Source organism: Gymnoscopelus microlampas, assembly GCF_963454915.1.
Source record: "Gymnoscopelus microlampas genome assembly, chromosome: 17".
Lineage (NCBI taxonomy): Eukaryota > Metazoa > Chordata > Actinopteri > Myctophiformes > Myctophidae > Gymnoscopelus > Gymnoscopelus microlampas.
Window position 1 is genome coordinate 34,310,894 of NC_139954.1, and position 19,964 is coordinate 34,330,857.

The 19,964-nt window shown below is 43.2% G+C and overlaps 1 protein-coding gene across 8 annotated transcripts in view; it reads left to right on the top strand.

The window, feature by feature from the left end:
- Positions 1–19,964, top strand: part of tanc1b (tetratricopeptide repeat, ankyrin repeat and coiled-coil containing 1b) — a gene marked incomplete at its 3' end in the record, with an annotated part of 127,668 nt that overhangs the window by 95,422 nt on the left and 12,282 nt on the right. For all 8 annotated transcript variants that reach the window (XR_014602661.1, XR_014602662.1, XR_014602663.1 and 5 more), the window contains exons 11-18: positions 2,614–2,845; positions 5,608–5,774; positions 7,885–8,492; positions 12,156–12,264; positions 12,749–12,871; positions 14,074–14,310; positions 14,943–15,128; positions 16,210–16,288. Coding sequence is in view for 4 of the 8 variants with exons in the window: in XM_084083659.1 (XP_083939785.1) it covers positions 2,614–2,845; positions 5,608–5,774; positions 7,885–8,492; positions 12,156–12,264; positions 12,749–12,871; positions 14,074–14,310; positions 14,943–15,128; positions 16,210–16,288 (1,741 nt within the window). The remainder of the gene's footprint in view (positions 1–2,613; positions 2,846–5,607; positions 5,775–7,884; positions 8,493–12,155; positions 12,265–12,748; positions 12,872–14,073; positions 14,311–14,942; positions 15,129–16,209; positions 16,289–19,964) is intronic.

Sequence of the window (19,964 nt, forward strand, 5' to 3'; positions counted from 1 at the left end):
ATTTTTAATACTTCGTTCTTAATTCTTGTGATAATGTCAACTGTAAATCCCGTAATTGCAATTGCGTAATTGGGGATACACAGGATTATGTTATGTGTTAGATGTTAGGTTACATCTTTTTAGGTGAATAGTGGCTGCTGCATTTGTTCAGATTGTCAATGCTGCACTGCACCTCTACAATGGAAAACAGTTGCTTACACAAGCTGAGGACCTGACATGAGATTTGAACATTGGCTGCGCTCACGTCAAATTGACTACAGGTTGATAAATGCCAACAGTTGTGTTGAGATCAGCGTATGCCCGTTCTTTGGTCTACCCGAGTGATAAATGAGGGCCAGTGTATCTTTTGTTTTTGCTGACAAATGTTTGACACGATTGGATGCAAAGCTCATTACGCCAGTAGGGCGATCACAAAGGAGAAGCATAACCAGTGTTATGCTGAATTCTGCATGCCTGCTGGGAAATGCATGCACCTCGTAGTTGTTTCAGTGCCTAAATCACCCCCGTGCCCCACATGGAAGTTTTAAACCACCACAAACAAGCACTGACTGTCTGCACTTCTATCCGCCTGTGAGCTCTCATTTTGGGCAGCCTGCAAAGCGTTGTGGATCAACAATTTTTTATCTGTGTAGCCGAGTCACACTAAATGTAATGCCTCAACTCCCACAATTCCAAGTGCTTGTCAGGGTGGGGGGGTCCCCAGTACAACTATGATAATTCGGGGGGCCTGAAAAGGTTCAGAACCACTGCTCTACGTCATGGTGTTTAGGGACCAGGCTGCAGTGTCCCAGCCAATTAGAAACGGTCGGCTGAGGCAACGGCTGGAGCCAGACAGTAGAGGATGCTGGTCACCTGCTCCATCTCCTCCTGCTGCCCCCGGGAAGTGTGTCGGCTCCTCCAGGTTGGACTGTAATTAGAACAAAGTCTCCTGTCCCCATGGGGCACCTCCTATTCCCCTCCTCTGTCTTCCCCATCTCCCTCCCTGCCCCCCTCAAAATCCTATGTCCGTGAAACTGCGCAGAGACCTGTTCAGCTGCTGTAGTTGCCGCTTTTGGAGCTTCATCTGGAACTCACGGGCTGCGTTGAGGCTATCTGAGGTGGCTAGGCATTGCTCGGCTAGTTCATCATCCCGTTCTGTGATGTGGGTGGAGGGTGGATCAAAGCCGGCTCAACCGGGCCAGAGGGAGACTGTGAGTTTATGGAGGTTGTGAATTATCAATGGTCACCACCAGACGAGGTCAAGCTGCAGCAGTCTCAGATCTACAGTATCCCTTTGCTGAACTGAGTTGCCATACAGTACATATATAGATTGCCATAGTAATGCTGCAATGGAATGAGGTTAGGCATGGCTTATTCCGTATACGAGGCTGCTGCTGTATTGCATGAAACGTCCGTCCGACAACAAGCCTATATTTACAAAATCTTTGATGCCGCAGCACCACAGACAGCTGTGCAGATTCTTTGTTGCTAAAGCCAATAATGAAGCAAACTCCACGGTCATCTTCACTACTACAGTATAACCCAAAAGGGTGGGTGTGTGTGTGTGTGTGTGTGTGTGTGTGTGTGTGTGTGTGTGTGTGTGTGTGTGTGTGTGTGTGTGTGTGTGTGTGTGTGTGTGTGTGTGTGTGTGTGTGTGTGTGTGTGTGTGTGTGTGTGTGTGTGTGTGTGTGTGTGTGTCCATTCTCACAGCAGACAGTTATCCATTTGTCTCCAACCTTGACACGAGAATTGGTCATGGGTCTGGCCTTTGAACTGCCTACTTTTGACTCTTTCTATTTTTGCACACTAATCATCATTCAAAAAATGGCCCCATATTTTGGCCACTGGGGCGCCTAGAGCCAATGAGATAGAGAAGAGTTGTGCCATCTCCATTCACTGTATCGACCCACAAACATAGCGTTTCTGACCCCTCCTTGACGCAATTCTTTTATCTCAATGTCCGTGGAATTGTATACATCGCTGCTGTTTATTTTCATTGATCTCCAACGTGCTTTGACATAATTTGTCTCTGACATTTTGTCATTTCTGGCAACAGACAGTGGACAAAGTGTGCGCTATTTCTCTCCATTAATTAATTGCCATGACACAGATGAGACGCTACAGTAGACTGTTAATTTTCTGATCGGGACAATACAGACCGACGGCATGTACGGAGGGGGATTATCCACAGCCAACCTCTCTTCAAAATATTACATGGTGCATTACTGACGGATTGAGGAAATAAAACTATATTATGAGTGTCAAGTTACACTGTTCTGTCTATAAGTCATTCATTCAAACACATGTTTGTAATAACTTTTGTTTATTGACTTGTCTATACAATATACAATACACTCAAAAATGATGTGGACAGTTGGGAGGCATTTAAACTTTTTTTTAACCTGGTGTCCCTATTGGTCCCCCTATTTTGGGCATTATAGGTGAAAATGTAAAAAAGGAAGAAAACAACAACACAAAAATATAATAAATACAACACGTCACATCATGAAGCTTTGTGTGCTTGTAGATCGGCTACTTTAGCTATTATAGCAACAAAGTATATCAGGCTTAAGTGGTTAAGGCTACACGTTCAACAAAATAATCTCAATTTTCTCCCTGCCCTTTGTCTCCCAGGTGGTGGCATATCACTATTGCCAGGCTGATAACACCTACACATGCCTGGTACCTGAGTTTGTGCACAGTATAGCTGCCCTGCTGTGCAGAGCACACCAGCTCGGCGCATACCGAGAGCTGCTACTGAAAGAGCCCCACCTACAGAGCATGCTCAGCCTTCGCTCCTGCGTCCAGGACCCAATGGCTGCCTTCCGGAGGGGCGTGCTTGAGCCACTGGCCAACCTCCGCAAAGGTACAACAGTGCTTTACAGCTTCCCAGGATTTTACCACTGTAGTTGTCTTTAGTACACTTAAAGGTGCTGTACGTGATATGTTTTGGTTAAAACAAAAGATGTTTTGTTAAAAGTTAACGCTCCATATTCGATTGTAATAATTACTGTGCTTGTTCAGTAACAGGGGTCCCCCTGTCCCTCCAGCTCTTTGGTAAACAGAAAATACATCTTTTTATTTTCCCCATCTCTTCCAATTTCACTGTATCTTTTCTGAGGTCTCTCTCATGATCGGATGAAATTGGTATCCCGACCTGAACATTTATTTTCTGTTGACTAAAGAGCTGGAGAGACCAGTTACACCGTTAACTGAACAAACTATAGCAATGAGTACTATCAGAATACAGAGCTATTTAACACTTATTTAACAAAACAAAAAAATAAATCACTCACAGCACCTTTCAATTCACAGATCACTTCACTGTGACATTTCTTTGAGCAGTGACATGCTACAGTACAGGAAAACACAGAATATATACAGTGTTCTTAGTGTAGCTGAGTTTTATTGTCATATATCTTTTTGATTTCTTGATTTCCTCAGAGGCCTTTTGTAAAACTGTAGAAGTTCCACAATCTAAGTGGAATCGGTACTTGTTGAAGTGACAATACTAACAAGAAGCACGGAGACGTTGTTGTTTACCGTTGAAGGCTACATACAGTTACGGTCACCCTACAAGTAATTTAGTGAGGCATTATTAGAGTTCCAATCCTACACAAAGAAAGTGGAATACAAAACCTCGGCTTGGCTGCGGTCACAGTGCCAAGGTAATTGCTTTGTGTTGAGGCGAGCAGTGTGGATTCCTTTTTTTTTTTGTACTGATTTTAATTGACAGTGCACATGAAAATGGAATGTGTTTGCTGTGCAGTTAGTTTCTCTCAAAGCTGAGCAAGGAGGGAACATGCAATTCAGGCAACTTGGGTGAACATCTCTCTAGAAAAGACGCATACAAGACGGGGCAACTACACAGTAAAATCCTGTTAATTTCTCCATTTGTAATTCCAATTGTGTAGAAATAGAACCAAGTGGACCCTTATGGTTCCATTTTTACACTCTCAGTGTTAAAGCAAAATACTGTACAGTATACTGTATATCTTAAGTTCACTGGGGGGTTTTGCAGAATCGTTTACCTCATCCACAAGAGTGACTATACATGTTTATATGAGTTATCAATGCAGTATAGGTTATATGTGTAGTGTGGACATGGGGCCTTGTTGTCATGGCCCACTAGGATGAAACATGATGGGTCCACATCCTCACCTCGCTCCCTCCACTGGGTGTGGCCTTCCCACCGTGCCAGCCCTGTTGCCTTATGTGATATGAATGGCCCCATGCATTTGTTTTAACCCATTAAGACCTGAGCTGAGGCCGATTCTACAAATATACTGTATCTGCTATTTTTGAATAGCCAACGCAAAAATCGCATATTCCCTATTTCTCTATATACTGTATAGGCATCCCTATTTTGGGCATGTCGTAGATGAAAATATATATTTTTTAAATAGAAACATTTGGAAAATAGCAGATCAATTATGCTCACAACATGTTGCAAGCTTTTAGATACCGGTAGGCTGTTTTCTCTGTGTGACGCCATTGTACGACGAATGATAAGATAGCGCTTAAGTGGTTAACATTTTCTTCTCTGCTGAACAAACCTTTAATGTGACATTCCAGCAGGCAGTTTGAGTTGTGTGTTGAAGCTGAGTGCTAGATCAGCCATAGGAAAGTCCCCTGCTGTAGTGTGCACGCTGTTAAACCTACGCACTGTACTTCTATGAGAGCAGAGCTTAGTTACTGCAGGGAAGCAGAGTAGAGCCCTGCTGTCTCCCTCCCCACATAACAGTTCAGCACAGCTAGGCTTGTGCAGCGCAGATTTAAAATCACTCCAGTCCAGGCATTTACTTAACCCATTAAATCCGGGAACGCATCTGTGTCATTTTAGATTTTAGCTATAGGCATTATTTTATGCTTTGGCTATCAAAAAATAGCAGATGTACAAGCTCATAGTGCGGCACCGAGTGCCGCACTATGAGCTTGTACATCTGCTATTTTTATGAATTTTCTTTCATGAAAAATCAAGAAAAGTTGCGCAAATCTTTGAATATATATTTTTTTTAATCGGACATTTGTAACTTAAATCTTTGCTTCTGGGGGTCCCTGGAACAAAATATTTTGAGATGGGGGTCCGTGACCAAATACATATAATTGTTTAGGTCCTTGACATGAAACAGTGTGAGAACCCCTGATATTATAGCAACATACGGTTTTCAGAAAACTGTTAGGATTTAGAAGACATTTGTAGATGCGTTCCCCGGATTGAATGGGTTAAAAGCAGACAATGAACCTGAAAACCCGAGTGACGCTGTTAACATTAAGCAGTGCTGTGAGCAAAATCTAGCCCACCTACAGTTATTAGTCAGTTTTGCATTGTGGGTAGAAGTCTAGGTTTAAACGTGTAGTGGTGGGGTGACTGGTGGCTCAGCCACTTAGTGCACTGCTCATTGTTATTCGTAAGGACCCGAGATCAAATACAACTCCCACAATGTCTTGCATGTGTCCCCCTCTCTCTGCCCTTGGTGTCTCTACACTATACCGTATGTAAATATAAAATGGAAATAAAAAATAAAACAATTCCTCTGTGGACATTTAACTAGTCTCTTTGTGCTTGGTAGTCTGTCATTACATGTCCACTTATTTGTGTGTGTGTGTGTGTGTGTGTGTCTCCAGAGAGGAAAATCCCAGAAGATGACCATATCATCTTGATAGATGGGTTGAACGAAGCCGAGTTCCACAAGCCAGACTACGGAGACACCATCGCCTCCTTCATCACCAAGATCATTGCCAAGTTCCCCTCCTGGCTCAAACTGGTGGTCACTGTCCGAGTCAACTTGCTGGTAAGGAACCAAAGAAACAAACATTTGGCTCCATTCTTGCTAGAAATTTACGTTGTGGAATATGTCTAAATTGATATTTATATCATCATTCAGATAAGTTAAACATTTCACTGGCCTCCGTTAAAGGAGTGTCAGGGGTCTGCACATGAGATTAGCTTGAATTGATGTTTCTCTCAATAAAGATGTAACACTGCATTTCCCAGACAGTGCCATGTGGATAAAGCTCAGTAACAAACCTCCAGTGGAATCTGGCATGAATCTTTGATATTCCCCTCATTGATTGACACCAGGCTGGGAAGATTCTGACACGTGTAAAAGTTGAAAGGGCTTCATGTGGCATCTGTGTTCTTGTCACAATTCGGCCCTCTGCAAAGTGTATTCCCTCAACAAAGTGTCATTTCTGAAAAGTATTGGAAATAAACAGCACAGTAGTAGGGTCAACCCGGTAAAACAAGACAGCTGACGATTTAGAGTAGAAGAGAAAAGTAACACCAGATCTAACCAGTCAAGGAGACGGAGGATGGGACCACATGGAGGACATGAGGACTGAGAATGTGGCAGCTTGGCTGACACAGACAACCAGAGTTCTGGTTATTAATGCCCATTCAGAAGCCAGGCCTTGGGCACTGCCCATCAGTATGCGCAAGACAAACGAGCCGACTCGCCGCCATAGATGGAGCAACAGCTAATTTGTTTATCCCACGACCGCAAGAGAGAATTGAAATTCTTTGTGGCAAGGTTCCGTGGATATGCTAAGCCGGGTCGTCGCAGTGGTTATCCCTATTTTACATTCAGGTTTTTTATATCCAGTTTCATTAATCCTCTCATAGTTGGGCCATGTCTGTCCTTCCTTTTCCCCTGTCTGTAGAGTGCAACACCCTGCAATGGAAAAGCAATGTCATAGGGCTAAATTGGAGAGCAACTACCCTCAAAACTAGTTAACCACATGAACCCTAGGGGATTCTGGGAATGTCATAATAGGCGAACATTTGCCAAAGATAGGTGAAGATTCATCGAAAATACTGTAGCAGATCTTCAAGCTCATAAAGTATGTTGTGAGCTTTTACTGTATAACTGTAGATTAGCTATTTTTGACAAAGAGATTTGGTGTAGCGGGGGAAAAGTATGGGGCCAAGTACTGACTCCTGGAGGACCCCATTCAACCAAATACAGTATATTATATTGTTTAAGTGGTTAAATGTGTTTTATATATCACAATGTCAGAATATCTGGAGGCTCACATGAACAGTAAGAAGGCTGAATCAGTCATGTAGTGGTGGTGGAAGCAGGGGCAACTTTGCTATACAGCAGTTTGTTATTTTTGAACATTACTCAATTCATAACCATACTTCTGCCCCAGCAAACCAGGGAGGCGAGGTGATCTGGTGTTGATTCACACATCCAGCAGATATATGCTCCCCAAGAGGTGGAAGGCTGATGGATGTTGCACATGGCCTAGACTAGAGACTAATACCTGTATCCTCTCTGAGGTGTTACTGACACCTTGGCCATCTTGTGGATTATGTGCCTGCATGTGCACATGTCTTCGCACGTGTGTCTCACCCTGGCCATCCCTTTTCACGATGATGACGAGGAGAAGGTGTTATCTCACTGTGGCAATGTTTCTCTAGCCTCCGACAGGCCAGGGATTGGAGGATTAAGGTGCATTGATTTTCCTGAACCCCAGGATGGAAATTGAAGTGTGGGGCTCAGGGCTCACGCTGCAGCCTGCCCACTCGTAGAGTCCCCGTTGCCCCCACACACGCACGCTTCCAACATGGCAGTGGGTGTCTGCAGTGGTTTGATAGCTCTCTGACTCAGTAGATGTTGGTGACCCTGCTGCTGACTGCCCTTCACCAGATAAGAATGGAAAACACACACAAGGTTCTTATTGAGCAGAGTGCTGACTGACTTTGAGAATCCAATTTTGTGCTGTGGTCAGAAGGGATACAATTTTCGATGGTTGCACAGGGGTTTAAAACATGCTCGTTGATATTCAGACATGAAGACATTAGCCGTTGATGAGCCTTGTGTATATTTTGCTGTGAGGAGAAGATTAAGCACAGCGTTGCTCCTCAAATGTAATTTCTGTTTATTTCTTCTCCCACAGGAGATCACCAGCCTCTTGCCTTTCTGTAAGATTTCCCTGGATGACTTCCCGGACAACAAAGAGATCAACAACGACCTCAACGCGTACATACAGTACAGGATCAACGGCGGCAAGGAAATATTGAACAACATCAGCCTCAATGGCAAGGCAGACCCCATCGTCGTGGGCAAGCTGAGCAGCCACCTGATCTCCCGCAGCCAGGGCTCATACCTGTACCTCAAGCTCACCTTAGACCTGTTCGAGAGAGGCCACCTGGTCATCAAGAGCGCAGGCTACAAGGTGGTGCCCGTCTCGCTGGCCGAGCTCTACCAGCTGCAGTGCAACATGAAGTTCATGAGCAACTCGGCCTTTGAGCGCTCACTGCCCATCCTCAACGTGGCGCTGGCCTCGCTGCACCCCATGACGGACGAGCAGCTCTTCCAGGCCGTCAACGCTGGCAGCATCTGTGGTGAGCTGCCGTGGGAGGACTTCCAGCAGCGGATGGAGCTCCTCTCCTGCTTCCTCATCAGGCGACGGGACAAGACGCGCATGTTCTGCCATCCCTCCTTCAGAGAGTGGCTGGTGTGGCGGGCCGACGGAGAGAGCACTGACTTCCTCTGTGACCCCAGGTCAGATCTCCCATTTTCACCTCGCAGCACTGCAGGCGATAACATTGTGTGATTTATTTTTTCTCTTTCAAGTTTTCTTTTATTATTTTGTTCACATACAGACCCTTCAGCAGTGTACAAATGTCACAGGACTGATTAACATTATGGTTAATCCATAAAACAAAAGCACTGACAAAACATAACATTGTACGATTGATCGGTTGTAGGTCTAGCAATAATTCGAAGGGTATCCAGTTCATCACAGGCACAAATAATTCAATACAAAAAAAAATGTATTGCAAATGTTGGCTTGAAGGAAAACATTGGTGATTTTCAACCTAAATCCCATTGTACTGATGAGAGCAGATCAATAAAATTGTGTGGCAAAAAATACTCTTTAGGATGAAAATTAGCAAAGCTTTCCTTAAACAATAAGATATAACGTTTACCTAAAGAATCCTAATAAGTCTATAATCATGTGGGATTGGTTTCTTTCTAAACTTGATGGAACTGAATTCAAAGTTGTCCATCTGTTGGAGAGTTGGTTGTGTGGATGGATGTTCTTACTGTAATCACGAAAAACTAAGCGGGGGCTCGCAACTCACTTTTGAATGCTCCAAATTTGTATTTGTGACAAACAGCAGATACAGAAAACAATAAAATGTCGGAGCATTCAAAAGTGAGTTGCGAGTCCCCGCTTAGTTTTTCATGATTCTGTTTTTGCAGTTTGGCTCAGCACCAAGAAACGGAGGATGTGCGTTGTTGTTATTATTATTATTATTTTTATTTGAATCTTGCTGTAATCACAACATTGTTATAGCAAATGGAGGCTGTGACGTATAGTGCTGTTCGAAACTGAGTGGAAAAGAAGCGTTGCCAGGGGATGCTTAGAAAAAAGAAAAAGGCATCGCAGATAGCACTCAGATGTTGATGAACAATATTCGCCTTGTTGGGTTGAAGATCTTGTGTTTTCGAGTAGTCCCGAATTCCAGTCACTGATCTCTAGGATGACTCACTTCTGCCACATTTTCAATTCAATTCAATTTTATTATAGTGCCAAATCACAAGAAGTTGTCTCAAGACACCCTGAGCAAGCGACAGTGGCAACGAAAAGCTCCCCCTTAACTGAAAGAAACGTCAGGCAGACCCAGGCTCTCTCTGTCTCTCCTTGAGAGACAGAGAGATAGAAGTAATAAGCAACAATGGCAGCAACACACAGATGATCCTGAGCCTCGCGAAGAAACTGAGAATCCATTCTTGTGTGCTGGGTGTTTGTTTGAAATATCAACTGCCATTTTTTTTACTCAATCACTTATTCCAATCTTCTGGTTTGTTACCAGCGCTGAACTTATAGCCTACAGGGACATTTGCTGCAAGCTGCATAACTGAATTTATGTTCCTGTCCAGGTGACATGTCATAATTCTTCCTTTGGTCCTAAGCTATGGGTATTTGTCACCAGCACAAGGAGTGCCATTGTACATCCTGGTACCTAAGTCTTGTCAGGTTAGCACCTTCTGGCTGGGTAACTACTGTATGATCTGGAGAGGCTGAACCCTGAAAATGAAAAAAATAATATGATTTAGTTTAATGTTAAATATAGTAATGGAAGTATGAATTGACAATTAGCAATTGGGCTACACTATAGGTTCTCCTTAGTCGTCGCAGTGGAGGTTTTTTTCAAGTAAGGAGAAAACTGACTCCACTGTTTTGAATAATTCAAGCACTCTACCCACGTGAAATATATATATTTCTTTAAAGATTTATTTTGGGGCTTTTTATGCCTTCATTGACAGGACAGTAGGCTGACAGGAAATGGGGAGAGAGAGAGATGGGGAGTGACATGCAGCAAAGGCCGTGGGCTCGGGACTCGAACCCGCGACACGCTAGCCTCGTGTAGCCAGACTATATCACTGCGTGGATATGAGTCTGGCGCATCCATGAGGACGTTTTTTTCCCCAAGGGGCGGGATCAAAACAATGGCCCTCAACGCAATTGGTTAGACCTACAACCAATTACAGTCTCCCATATTCGAATACTGGGCCCTGATTGGTCACCCACGTCTTCTGGAGCAGGAAATGGATTCTCTATGGAGCGGTGCCAGACCCAAATCGCAGAGTGCAATTTTTTTTTTGCACTCGCAGATTCGTCTGGTCCCAGGCTAGCGACAGTTTGCTAACTCTGAGCTGCAGCGCCAGGTTGTTGTCCTCCGCACCCTGCTGGACAGGCTACATAATGTGCTTTAGCAGCCTAATTGTGATTCTGGAGTCCTGTTACCCTCGTTAGCGACTGTCGTCATGTACACTCTGGATGATCTCACTACGGAATACGGATTGCATTTGTCCTCCCTGCTGTGTTGTAGTCTCACCTGAGTCACCACTCTAAATGACTCATCTCTCATCTCACGGCCATTCACATCATTAGGGAACAAAGGCTAAGAGTATGGAATCGGGTATGCTGAGGCGGAAAGAATAGCTGCCACATTGCCTTGTGATGTACCCGTTTTTTTTGTTTGTTTTTAGGCCAAGCGCTGCCGCATGCATGCACGCACACGCACACACACGCACACACGCACACGCACACGCTCGCTCACACACACACACACACACACACACACACACACACACACACACACACACACACACACACACACACACACACACACACACACACACACACACACACACACACACACACACACACACACACACACACACACACACACACACACATTATGTTTAGGCACTAATAGAGAGGACTTTAACCAAAGTGCAATCATGCGTGGGCTTTTAATGACGTTTTGTGTTAATTAACCACTTAAACACTGTACTTTGTTGACCGGGGTCCCCCAGGGGTCTATACTTACTTAGTCTACTGCTTTTTTCTCTCAACATCAAAACTCTTTCTCTCAACACCAAGCTCACAGCTTGTCGCAACATGATGCGTTGCCGTTCTGAGCTTGTCATTTTGCTATTTTTGCCGGATGTTAGCCTATTTTGGTTGAATGTTCGCCTATTACCATGCCCAGAATAGGGATGCTAGGTTTAACAGCAGAATGAGTCTCAGTAATGGAAAAGAAAACAATTGTATTCTCTGTCCAGGCAGGGCCCTTGATGTCTAGACGACAGTTGCAGACTAATCAGAACAGCATTCGGTGGAATAATGGCCCATAATTATGCCAAATTCCTCTTCACGCTCAAGAGTGGAACAAACATTTCAGTGAAAAGACTTTAATTTTGAGCGAGGCAGAAGAATTACAGTCAGCCCAGGAGCATGAGAGTGGGTCATGTGATATCACCAGTGTTAAAGTTACTTAAAACATTTAATATATCAAATGACATAATATGAATTAAAAGTAGTGTGACGTTAAGTTACTTAATGTATGTACAGTTGTGTTATTATATTTATTATTATTATTTATACTTTGATATTATATTTGATACACTAAAGCTTTTTGAACAAGTGGGTTATACAAAATAATGTCTGTTAACTGTCTGGAAGTAGAGTAGCTGGCAAGATTAAAATTTGTAGTCTTTGAAAGACTAGGTCAGTGCCTGGCCTACGATGCAAGTCAGGAACAATGCAAGTGATGAATTAAAAGAACTATGGCATAAATTGTGGGAAGGAATAGTCTCTATATTTCAGGATAATAACGTGAGTAACCTTTTGTGTTGTTTCCTGAGCAGAAGTGGCCATGCCCTCATGGCTTTCATGCTGTCCCGCCAAGAGGGGAAGCTAAACCGCCAACAAACCATGGAGCTGGGCCACCACATCCTCAAAGCACACATCTTCAAGGTACTGTACAACTAGCAGGCCCACAAACACACCTCATATCCATCTGGCCTTGAATTCAACTCCCTTCTAGGAATTTCACAGTGTGCGCTCTATGCGCATTTATAAATTATGGATACAGTGTTACCACAGGATAAGCCTTAGGATGGCGGGAGAAGCACTGAGAGCTTACACAGCTGTGGTTCTTGACACATACTACGTATGTGTTTTATTTTTTGTTTGTTTGTACACTGAAAAATCTTTCCTTTTTTTTTTACAGTTAAATTGACATTCAGGATTGATTGAATATTTTATTAGACAGAAATGTAAAACAGCACAAGTACAGTCAAACACTTAGGATAATACCAAACAGTCCATGCTGTCTTGTTTCCACTGGGGTCCTATGTAATTCTGCAGTTTATGTACAGTATGTGCATGAATGCGCTTGGGTGCATTGCGTTAACCTGCGTGTGTGTGTGTGTGTGTGTGTGTGTGTGGTTATTTGCAGGGCCTGAGTAAGAGAACAGGTGTGTCCTCCAGCGTGCTCCAGGCTCTGTGGATCAGCTGCAGTGCTGACGGCCTCTCGGCAGCCCTGGCCTCGCTGAGGAACCTGTACACGCCAAACGTCAAGGTGAAGCCCAATTTTTACTCTCTCAACAGTGTCGCTTGCCAAAAACAACTGACCTACAAGCTTAACAACAAGTTTCAAGCTTCTAGGTCAGTTCTTTTTGGCAAGCAACACCCTGTAGTGAGATTATCCTACCTGTGAATCAAATGTGCATCCTCAAAATAAGGCTTCTGACAAGGTATGTACTGGAGATTTGTAAAGGTAATGGTATTATTATTGCCTTCTCCTTTCATCTTGCCTGTCCCTTGCCGAAGGCTTTTTAATCCCGCTGATGGTTGTGGGCTGTGATAAGTATTATTATTATGTGTTGCTGGAAGCACTCACGGTAAAGCATGCGATCCTGGGATTGATGAACGCCACCACTGAGAGCCACATAGAGATACTCACTGGTTTCAAATGGATGCATCTTGCTCTGTTGCCATTAGCTTGATCCATGGCTCATCTCTGGTGCTCTCTACAGGGAGGATGAGGCTATTTTAGACTAGCAGTAATTTAATAAACAAATGCCACGTTAATGGTAGAGCTGGCAATTTGTTATTTCTTTTTTATGTTTAATTTTGCTGGCCTCATGTGTACCTTCCCACTTTGTTGCAGAGGGGAGAAAATCATTGGCCTTTCCAGGAAAAGCCATTATGTCGTAATGATGTATTCTGGCTTTAAGCGAAACGATGATATATTTTTCTTTGTCATTAACATTAGTATTACAGTGGGGCTCCATCAGCTGATGCCAACCCCACTCTCTCTGTGAGTTATGTTGGGTGCATGGAGCATCACTCACAGAACGGCCTTGTTTTGTCCTCGGGGAACACAAGGGAACAATTGTTAATTGTGCCACTGTAGTTCCACTAAATACAGCCAGTTGAATTTTCTGCTTCTAATGCTTAATTGACTCCACAGCTCTGCTTGATCAAGCAATTATTATTAATTTCCCAGTCAATAATACCCCACAGTTTACTGTATTCGATCGAATGTCACGCCTGTGTCACTGTGTGTGTATTAGCTTTGAACAGATTTCAAGATGCGTCACATTTTCCAAAGCTATTAGAGAATTCTTCTTCTTTTTTACTATTAGTGATACAGTTGGCGTATCAGTAATGGTCAGTTTTTCTTTCAACATCTGCATTTTAGCATCAAAAAGATGAAAAGAAACAAACAACATCTGTGTGTGTCTGTGTTGTTGTCGTCGCTGTCCTTCTGACAATCAGGTGAGCCGTCTGCTGATGTTGGGCGGCGCAAATGTGAATTATCGTACGGAGGTGCTGAACAACGCCCCGGTGCTTTGCGTCCAGTCCCACCTGGGCCACCAGGAGATGGCTGCCCTGCTGCTGGAGTTTGGAGCCAGCGTGGACGTGGTGTCTGAGAACGGCATGAGCCCTCTGTGCTTCTCGGCTGCCGCGGGACACCTGGGCCTGGTCAACCTGCTGTGCAAGAGGGGAGCCACGGTGAGACCTCAACGTGATGATTGGCTTTTATTGTTGCTGTCTGGTGGACATATATTTGAGTTTTTTTGTAAATGAATGCCCTATTAGTACTTTTGAAACATGTCTAAAGTGAAAGTGGTTAGTCTGCGGGTTTTATAAATATTTAACCAATGAAAAGTATTAACAAGAGCTTGTAAGTAAATAATAACGGCATTGGAGTCATTGGAACACAGGCAAAATGTCCTGAAAAGTAATTGGTTTTGGACATATGGGTTTCCACCCGACAACAACGTTATGTTTCACTGCCTCATACAATATGTATACGAGAATTGCATACACTAAAAAGAAAGGGAGTATTTACCGGTCCGGGAAAATTACTTTTACTGCTTCACCCTGCTGAGAGTGTACAAATGTAACCACAGCAATCCGTACTGGTCCCTTTGGTTACATTTGTATACTCTCAAAGTTACAAATGGATAGATTAACACAGAGGTTTTTACTGGGTAGGTAATTAAGCTAATTACAACGTTATTAAGACGCAAACACTGTCCCTCAATTCACTATTGTACAAACCTATTTAACCTGATTTGGATGACACCTGCTGGGTGGGAGTTACTGTGAAGTAAAGCCAATGGTATCATATATTTGGCCAGGTTGACCATGTGGACAAGAGTGGCCAGTGTGCGCTGGTCCACGCTGCTCTCCGAGGCCACCCAGAGATCATCGAGTACTTGTTGGAGCTAGAATGGAGCTCTGAGGGCCAGCAGCAGGACTGCAGTCTGAAGAACAAGGCCCTCCAACAGGCTTTGATAGCAGCCTCCAGCATGGGACACACACAGGTCAGAGTGACACATAATCATGCACACACAAGCTGGACAAGCTCAGTTGTGAGCTTGTAGATCGGCTATTTTCAAGCCTACAGTATGTATAAAATGCGGCTAAAGTGGTTAATGTATGTTTCATAAGATCATAATTTATATCTGAAAAGTAACTGGTAACTAAAGTTTTCAAATAATTGTAGTGGAGTAAAAGTACAATATTTGCCTCTGAGATGTAGTGGAATAGAAGTAAAAGTATTGGAAATTGTAAATACTCAATTAAAGTAGAAATACCTCAAAATTGTACTTAAGTACAGTACTAAGTAAATGTACTTAGTTACCTTCCACCACTGATGCTATGTTAAAGACTCAAGTTTCCGTCCCATGTGCCTTGTGTCTTGCATGGTGATACACGCTTGTTTTTGTACATATTTGTTGGATAAAAACAAGCTTTCTTTCGGCCCATGCAGGCATACTCTGCACTGACTGAGGCTACCAATTATATGGCATGTGCCTTTCTTCACAGCAGCAGTGCATCTCTCCTCTGTGCTTTCATAACAAACAAATAATTTCAAAGAAGAGGTTGTTTTCACTGTGATGTGTCACATACCATGCCATGCCTATTGAAAAGAATGGGGAAGAGATTGATATTAGCGTTACACCTTCCAAGCACCCAGGCAGGTACACTACAGGACTCATTAGCTGGGATTTGCGATCCCTAAGCCCTGGTCCTGTTCACCTCAGAATAACAGAACCGAGCTGAGCCATCGACCTACATACTGTACACGCCCACTGTGGCCAGAGTAAACGAGAGACCCTCCAAACGCTGAAGTATTAATCAGATTGGCCTTGGCTCACATGATGCAACAGAGTCTAGGAATCAGCAGTTCTGCAGTCTTTTGTGATTAATTTATCATCTGCTAGAGAAGCATAATTTGCCTGGGCAGCTCCGTATTGATCAGCTGAAGTTTTGTTTTCGGCTGCCCCCACATAATATTCGTTTTCTGTTATATAATCAGCTCAGCCCTACAACTTCTTCAAGGTTTATTTTATATATCATGCTGAAATCCTGCGCCATTAATCAAAGTTTCTTGTTTGGCAGGTTGTGAGTGGCTTGCTGACGTTGAATAATGAACACACCGTGCAAATTGATGGCCATGATACTCTGTGGGGAGAGACAGGTAGGTTTTCATCCATCTTTTGTATTATCACCTGCTGGTTTATCTTGCTGGACCGTGCCACTGTAATTTTGTGCTGCCAGAGAGCAGCGTCTATCTTTGTCCTTCACCATAATGTGCTCTGTGTGATGTACAGTAGTAGTGCACATTCGTTCTGAATATGTGGACATTTTTATTGGTACTCCCAATTTTGCCCTGCACTCTTCTTTCCTGCTAAAAGCATCCCATTATTATGATCAATTGTGGTTTTTACAGAGTTTTGTCAGTCCGTCCTTTCCTTACCACATATGGTTGCTGATTTTTAGCTATCATCTATGGTGCTACTGTGTCATTTGGCTGACCACTTTAGTCATTTGAATTATTTAAAGTCACTCTTCCTTCCCTTGTATGCATAGCCAGCTCCATTTCATGGACGAAGAACAATTGTAATGACACTATCACTAATGACTCAGAATCTTAGACTGGAGTCACTGTTAGAGGTTCCCACTCTATATGTAGAGGCAAAAAGCCAACAGAATTGATTTTTCCGAAAGGACTTTGGATGCAGAGTAAGTTTGGGGAGCCGTCTTGATAAAAGTATAGTGATGACAGAAAAGTGAGAGACAGGGAGAGCTTGCCAATTGGGAGCGGTTGGAGGAGACTTTGCTGTTTTAGATTGATTGTGGAAATGGTGCAGAAAGCCAAGTGGAGCAGCAGCAGGCAATATAAAGTGTAAAAGCACGAGCAAGCTGTCATTCCTTCCTTTGACTCACAAGGCTGGTTACATGAACGCTGAAAGAGAGACCAAGGTCTGTGGCCAGTAGTAGGAGTTTGACAGAGAATGCACAGCAGGCGTCAAGTTGAGGCAGTGCAACCTTCACAGACACACACAACCAGAGAGCTTGATAATTATTATTTCACTGTTGCACATTAGGCCTGTGGTAATATATTGTACATTATCACCATCATCTTTGTCTACCAAGGGAAATTATACAACTCATAAATACCACTTTACGAACAGAACACAGCCTGCTACATTTCATCTCAAATTGTTTTCTGACATCGCTAGGAAACCCCAGGAACTAGCAGAAAATCAAACTCCACCACTGTGCTTTGTTGTTCAGGGCGGTATAGTAGCATCTGGGTTATTTTAACAACTATCCAGTATATGAGACAGAATACCAGCTGCAGAGATGCAGATTGTGAGACATACATTACGGGTAAACACTGGAGCTCTGTCGTGAAATCTTCATAATGTTTTGAAACTGGCAGACTACTGTCACAGATGTTTATGGCAAACATTGAGAGCCTTTGCTGTAAGGCCTTCATGATTTAGAGCTTATGCACATTATGTAAATCACTAGTTCAGTTCCTATTATGGAAATGTTTGATGTATTGTTGTTAGAGCAAATGTGCCACAATAGGTACAAGATTTTAATAATGGTCTCTTTGTGTGTTCCTCAGTTCGGAGCAAGCTTGGATTTAACGCTAACAAATTGTCCAGGGATGTAGGTCAGCCTATTAATAAAGAAGTTGTTTACAAAGCAGCTAACTGGTACTTATGCAAAATGAATGTATTGCTGGGCGAAATTCATTACAACCCAGGCACCAGGAGTCCCTCTGTAATGTCCTCTCATCGGTGGGACACTCTACCTGCACTGTGAAAGTACAATATTGGTGAATAGGAATAACTTTGTTCCCCAATCCAAAACGTTTGCACTTCAAAGCCATGTCACTGAAAATGATTTGTCATGGTCATTTGTCCAAAGTCGCGTGCCATTGCGGTAAGCGTGATTTGCGCCATAGCTCTCAGTGCACGGCCCTTCAGACATAACCCATTATTATGAATAATAGTAGCAGTGCTCTCGTATGTCCTCAAAGTCAAATGAGCCACCTGTAGTCCAATATTTACCTCCCAGCTCAATTTACCTAGTGGATGTGAAATGACAGCCATGTCCCCCCTGGCATCCATTATCAACTAATGAAATGGCAGGTCACAGGTGGCAATAGGGAGGCACTGGGCTGCAACACCGCTGACCTGAAACAAACACCCTCTCCACATGAGTACATATTCAAATCTGATTCCGCCCACCTGGCACTAATTCAGAACAAGCTCAGCAGAGGCCATCTCTATTGGAGGAAGCGGCCATAATGATGATAGATGATGTTGTGCATCGAATCAACTTTGAAGCTTCTGTACTTCTCTGATGTGAAGAACAGAACTGATGGACACAAATTCTTGTTGAGGTGTCCCCTTGAAAACTGGCGTTGAGCATCTCCTCCAAAATAATTCCCTCGGTTAACAACCTGTCCCTGAGAAATATCACTTTGTATTTAAAATTCTGTGGAAAACAACATCCCTATGCAAATTGGCCCCTTGTGTTGTGTGTTTGAACAGTGGCAGATTGGACTGCACATCTGTGCGGTCTCCAGCTTTTAAAATCCCTATTAGAATGCAAGCAACACGCCTCTTGGGTGAAGAAATGCAATTTGACTCTGTATGATACAATAGGCTATGTTTTCCTAGGCATCTGTGAAGGAATACGACAGCACTACAAAGGATTTAGGGGAAAGATTAATAGATTCTTCCAGAGGTGCATAGGCCTAATCCTTTTGATATAGAAATACATCTCAGGTGCAGGACAGATTTTTTTTTCAGTAGAAAAGGAGAAGCTTTGTACATAATGCAAAATATTATCATACTCATCAGCAATGTAAAATATAGTGATCAACTGAAGTTTTATATAGCATAAGGATACATACACTTCTTATCACCGTGACAAATGAAGTAGCCAGAGGGTAGTTAAGTGTATATTGTTTTTGTCTACTGTAATTATGGTAAGAATCAATTTAAGTGTATATTGTTTTTGTCTACCGTAATTATGGTAAGAATCAATTTAAATGATAACATCTCCTTCCCTTTGGTAGGCTTAAGGTTTAATGAATGCGGTGTTTAGTGTTCTGTTTGGTTCTCTTCCATTATTCACAGTGTGGTGGTTGCTTTGCAGTGCTCTGGCATCAATCATTCATACCAGGGTGCTATTCTGTGGCAGGGAGGGTTTTGCACAGTAACTGCACCGTGTTGCTGAACACACCTACTGTAGTATGACACTGAAGCCAGCAGCATTCTGCCCGAGAGACAGGATTCATTGCTGCTGAGTGAAGCAGAGGGTGAAACAGTCATTCATGTGAAAGGGTTGGGAAAGCTACAGCATGTCCCCTTCATGTTTTTAGGATGGTGATGTCCTTCAGGCAGTAATCAGTTCAGTCACCACTTTGGTCCCAAACATCATCTTGATAACGGCAGGCTAGATTGCAATGGGATTTGCTGTGCACCTGTATGCTCCCTGGGGGGTGGACTGGTTTGATTTTGGTGACCTAATGGCCTTTCCGTTAGTGCCACCATTACTGTAGGTCAAAATCTGTGCACATAAGATATCTCAAAATCTAATGGGTGGATTGTCAGTGACACTTGTTGAATGCATTCATGCTCCCTGGAAACCATTTGACCTTTCCTCTAGCACCACCCTCAGGTCAAAATGTCAACTTTTCTCATGAAATTATGATTATGAAATATATGTGTGAGTCGGTTCAAACCATTTTTGTGTGGTTGGGTGTAAAGAGCGTCATGGCCTCAAGCTAGCAGGGCTTTTAGATTCTTGTGGCTTGTTGACTAACAAACCATTCTTGTCTTGAATTT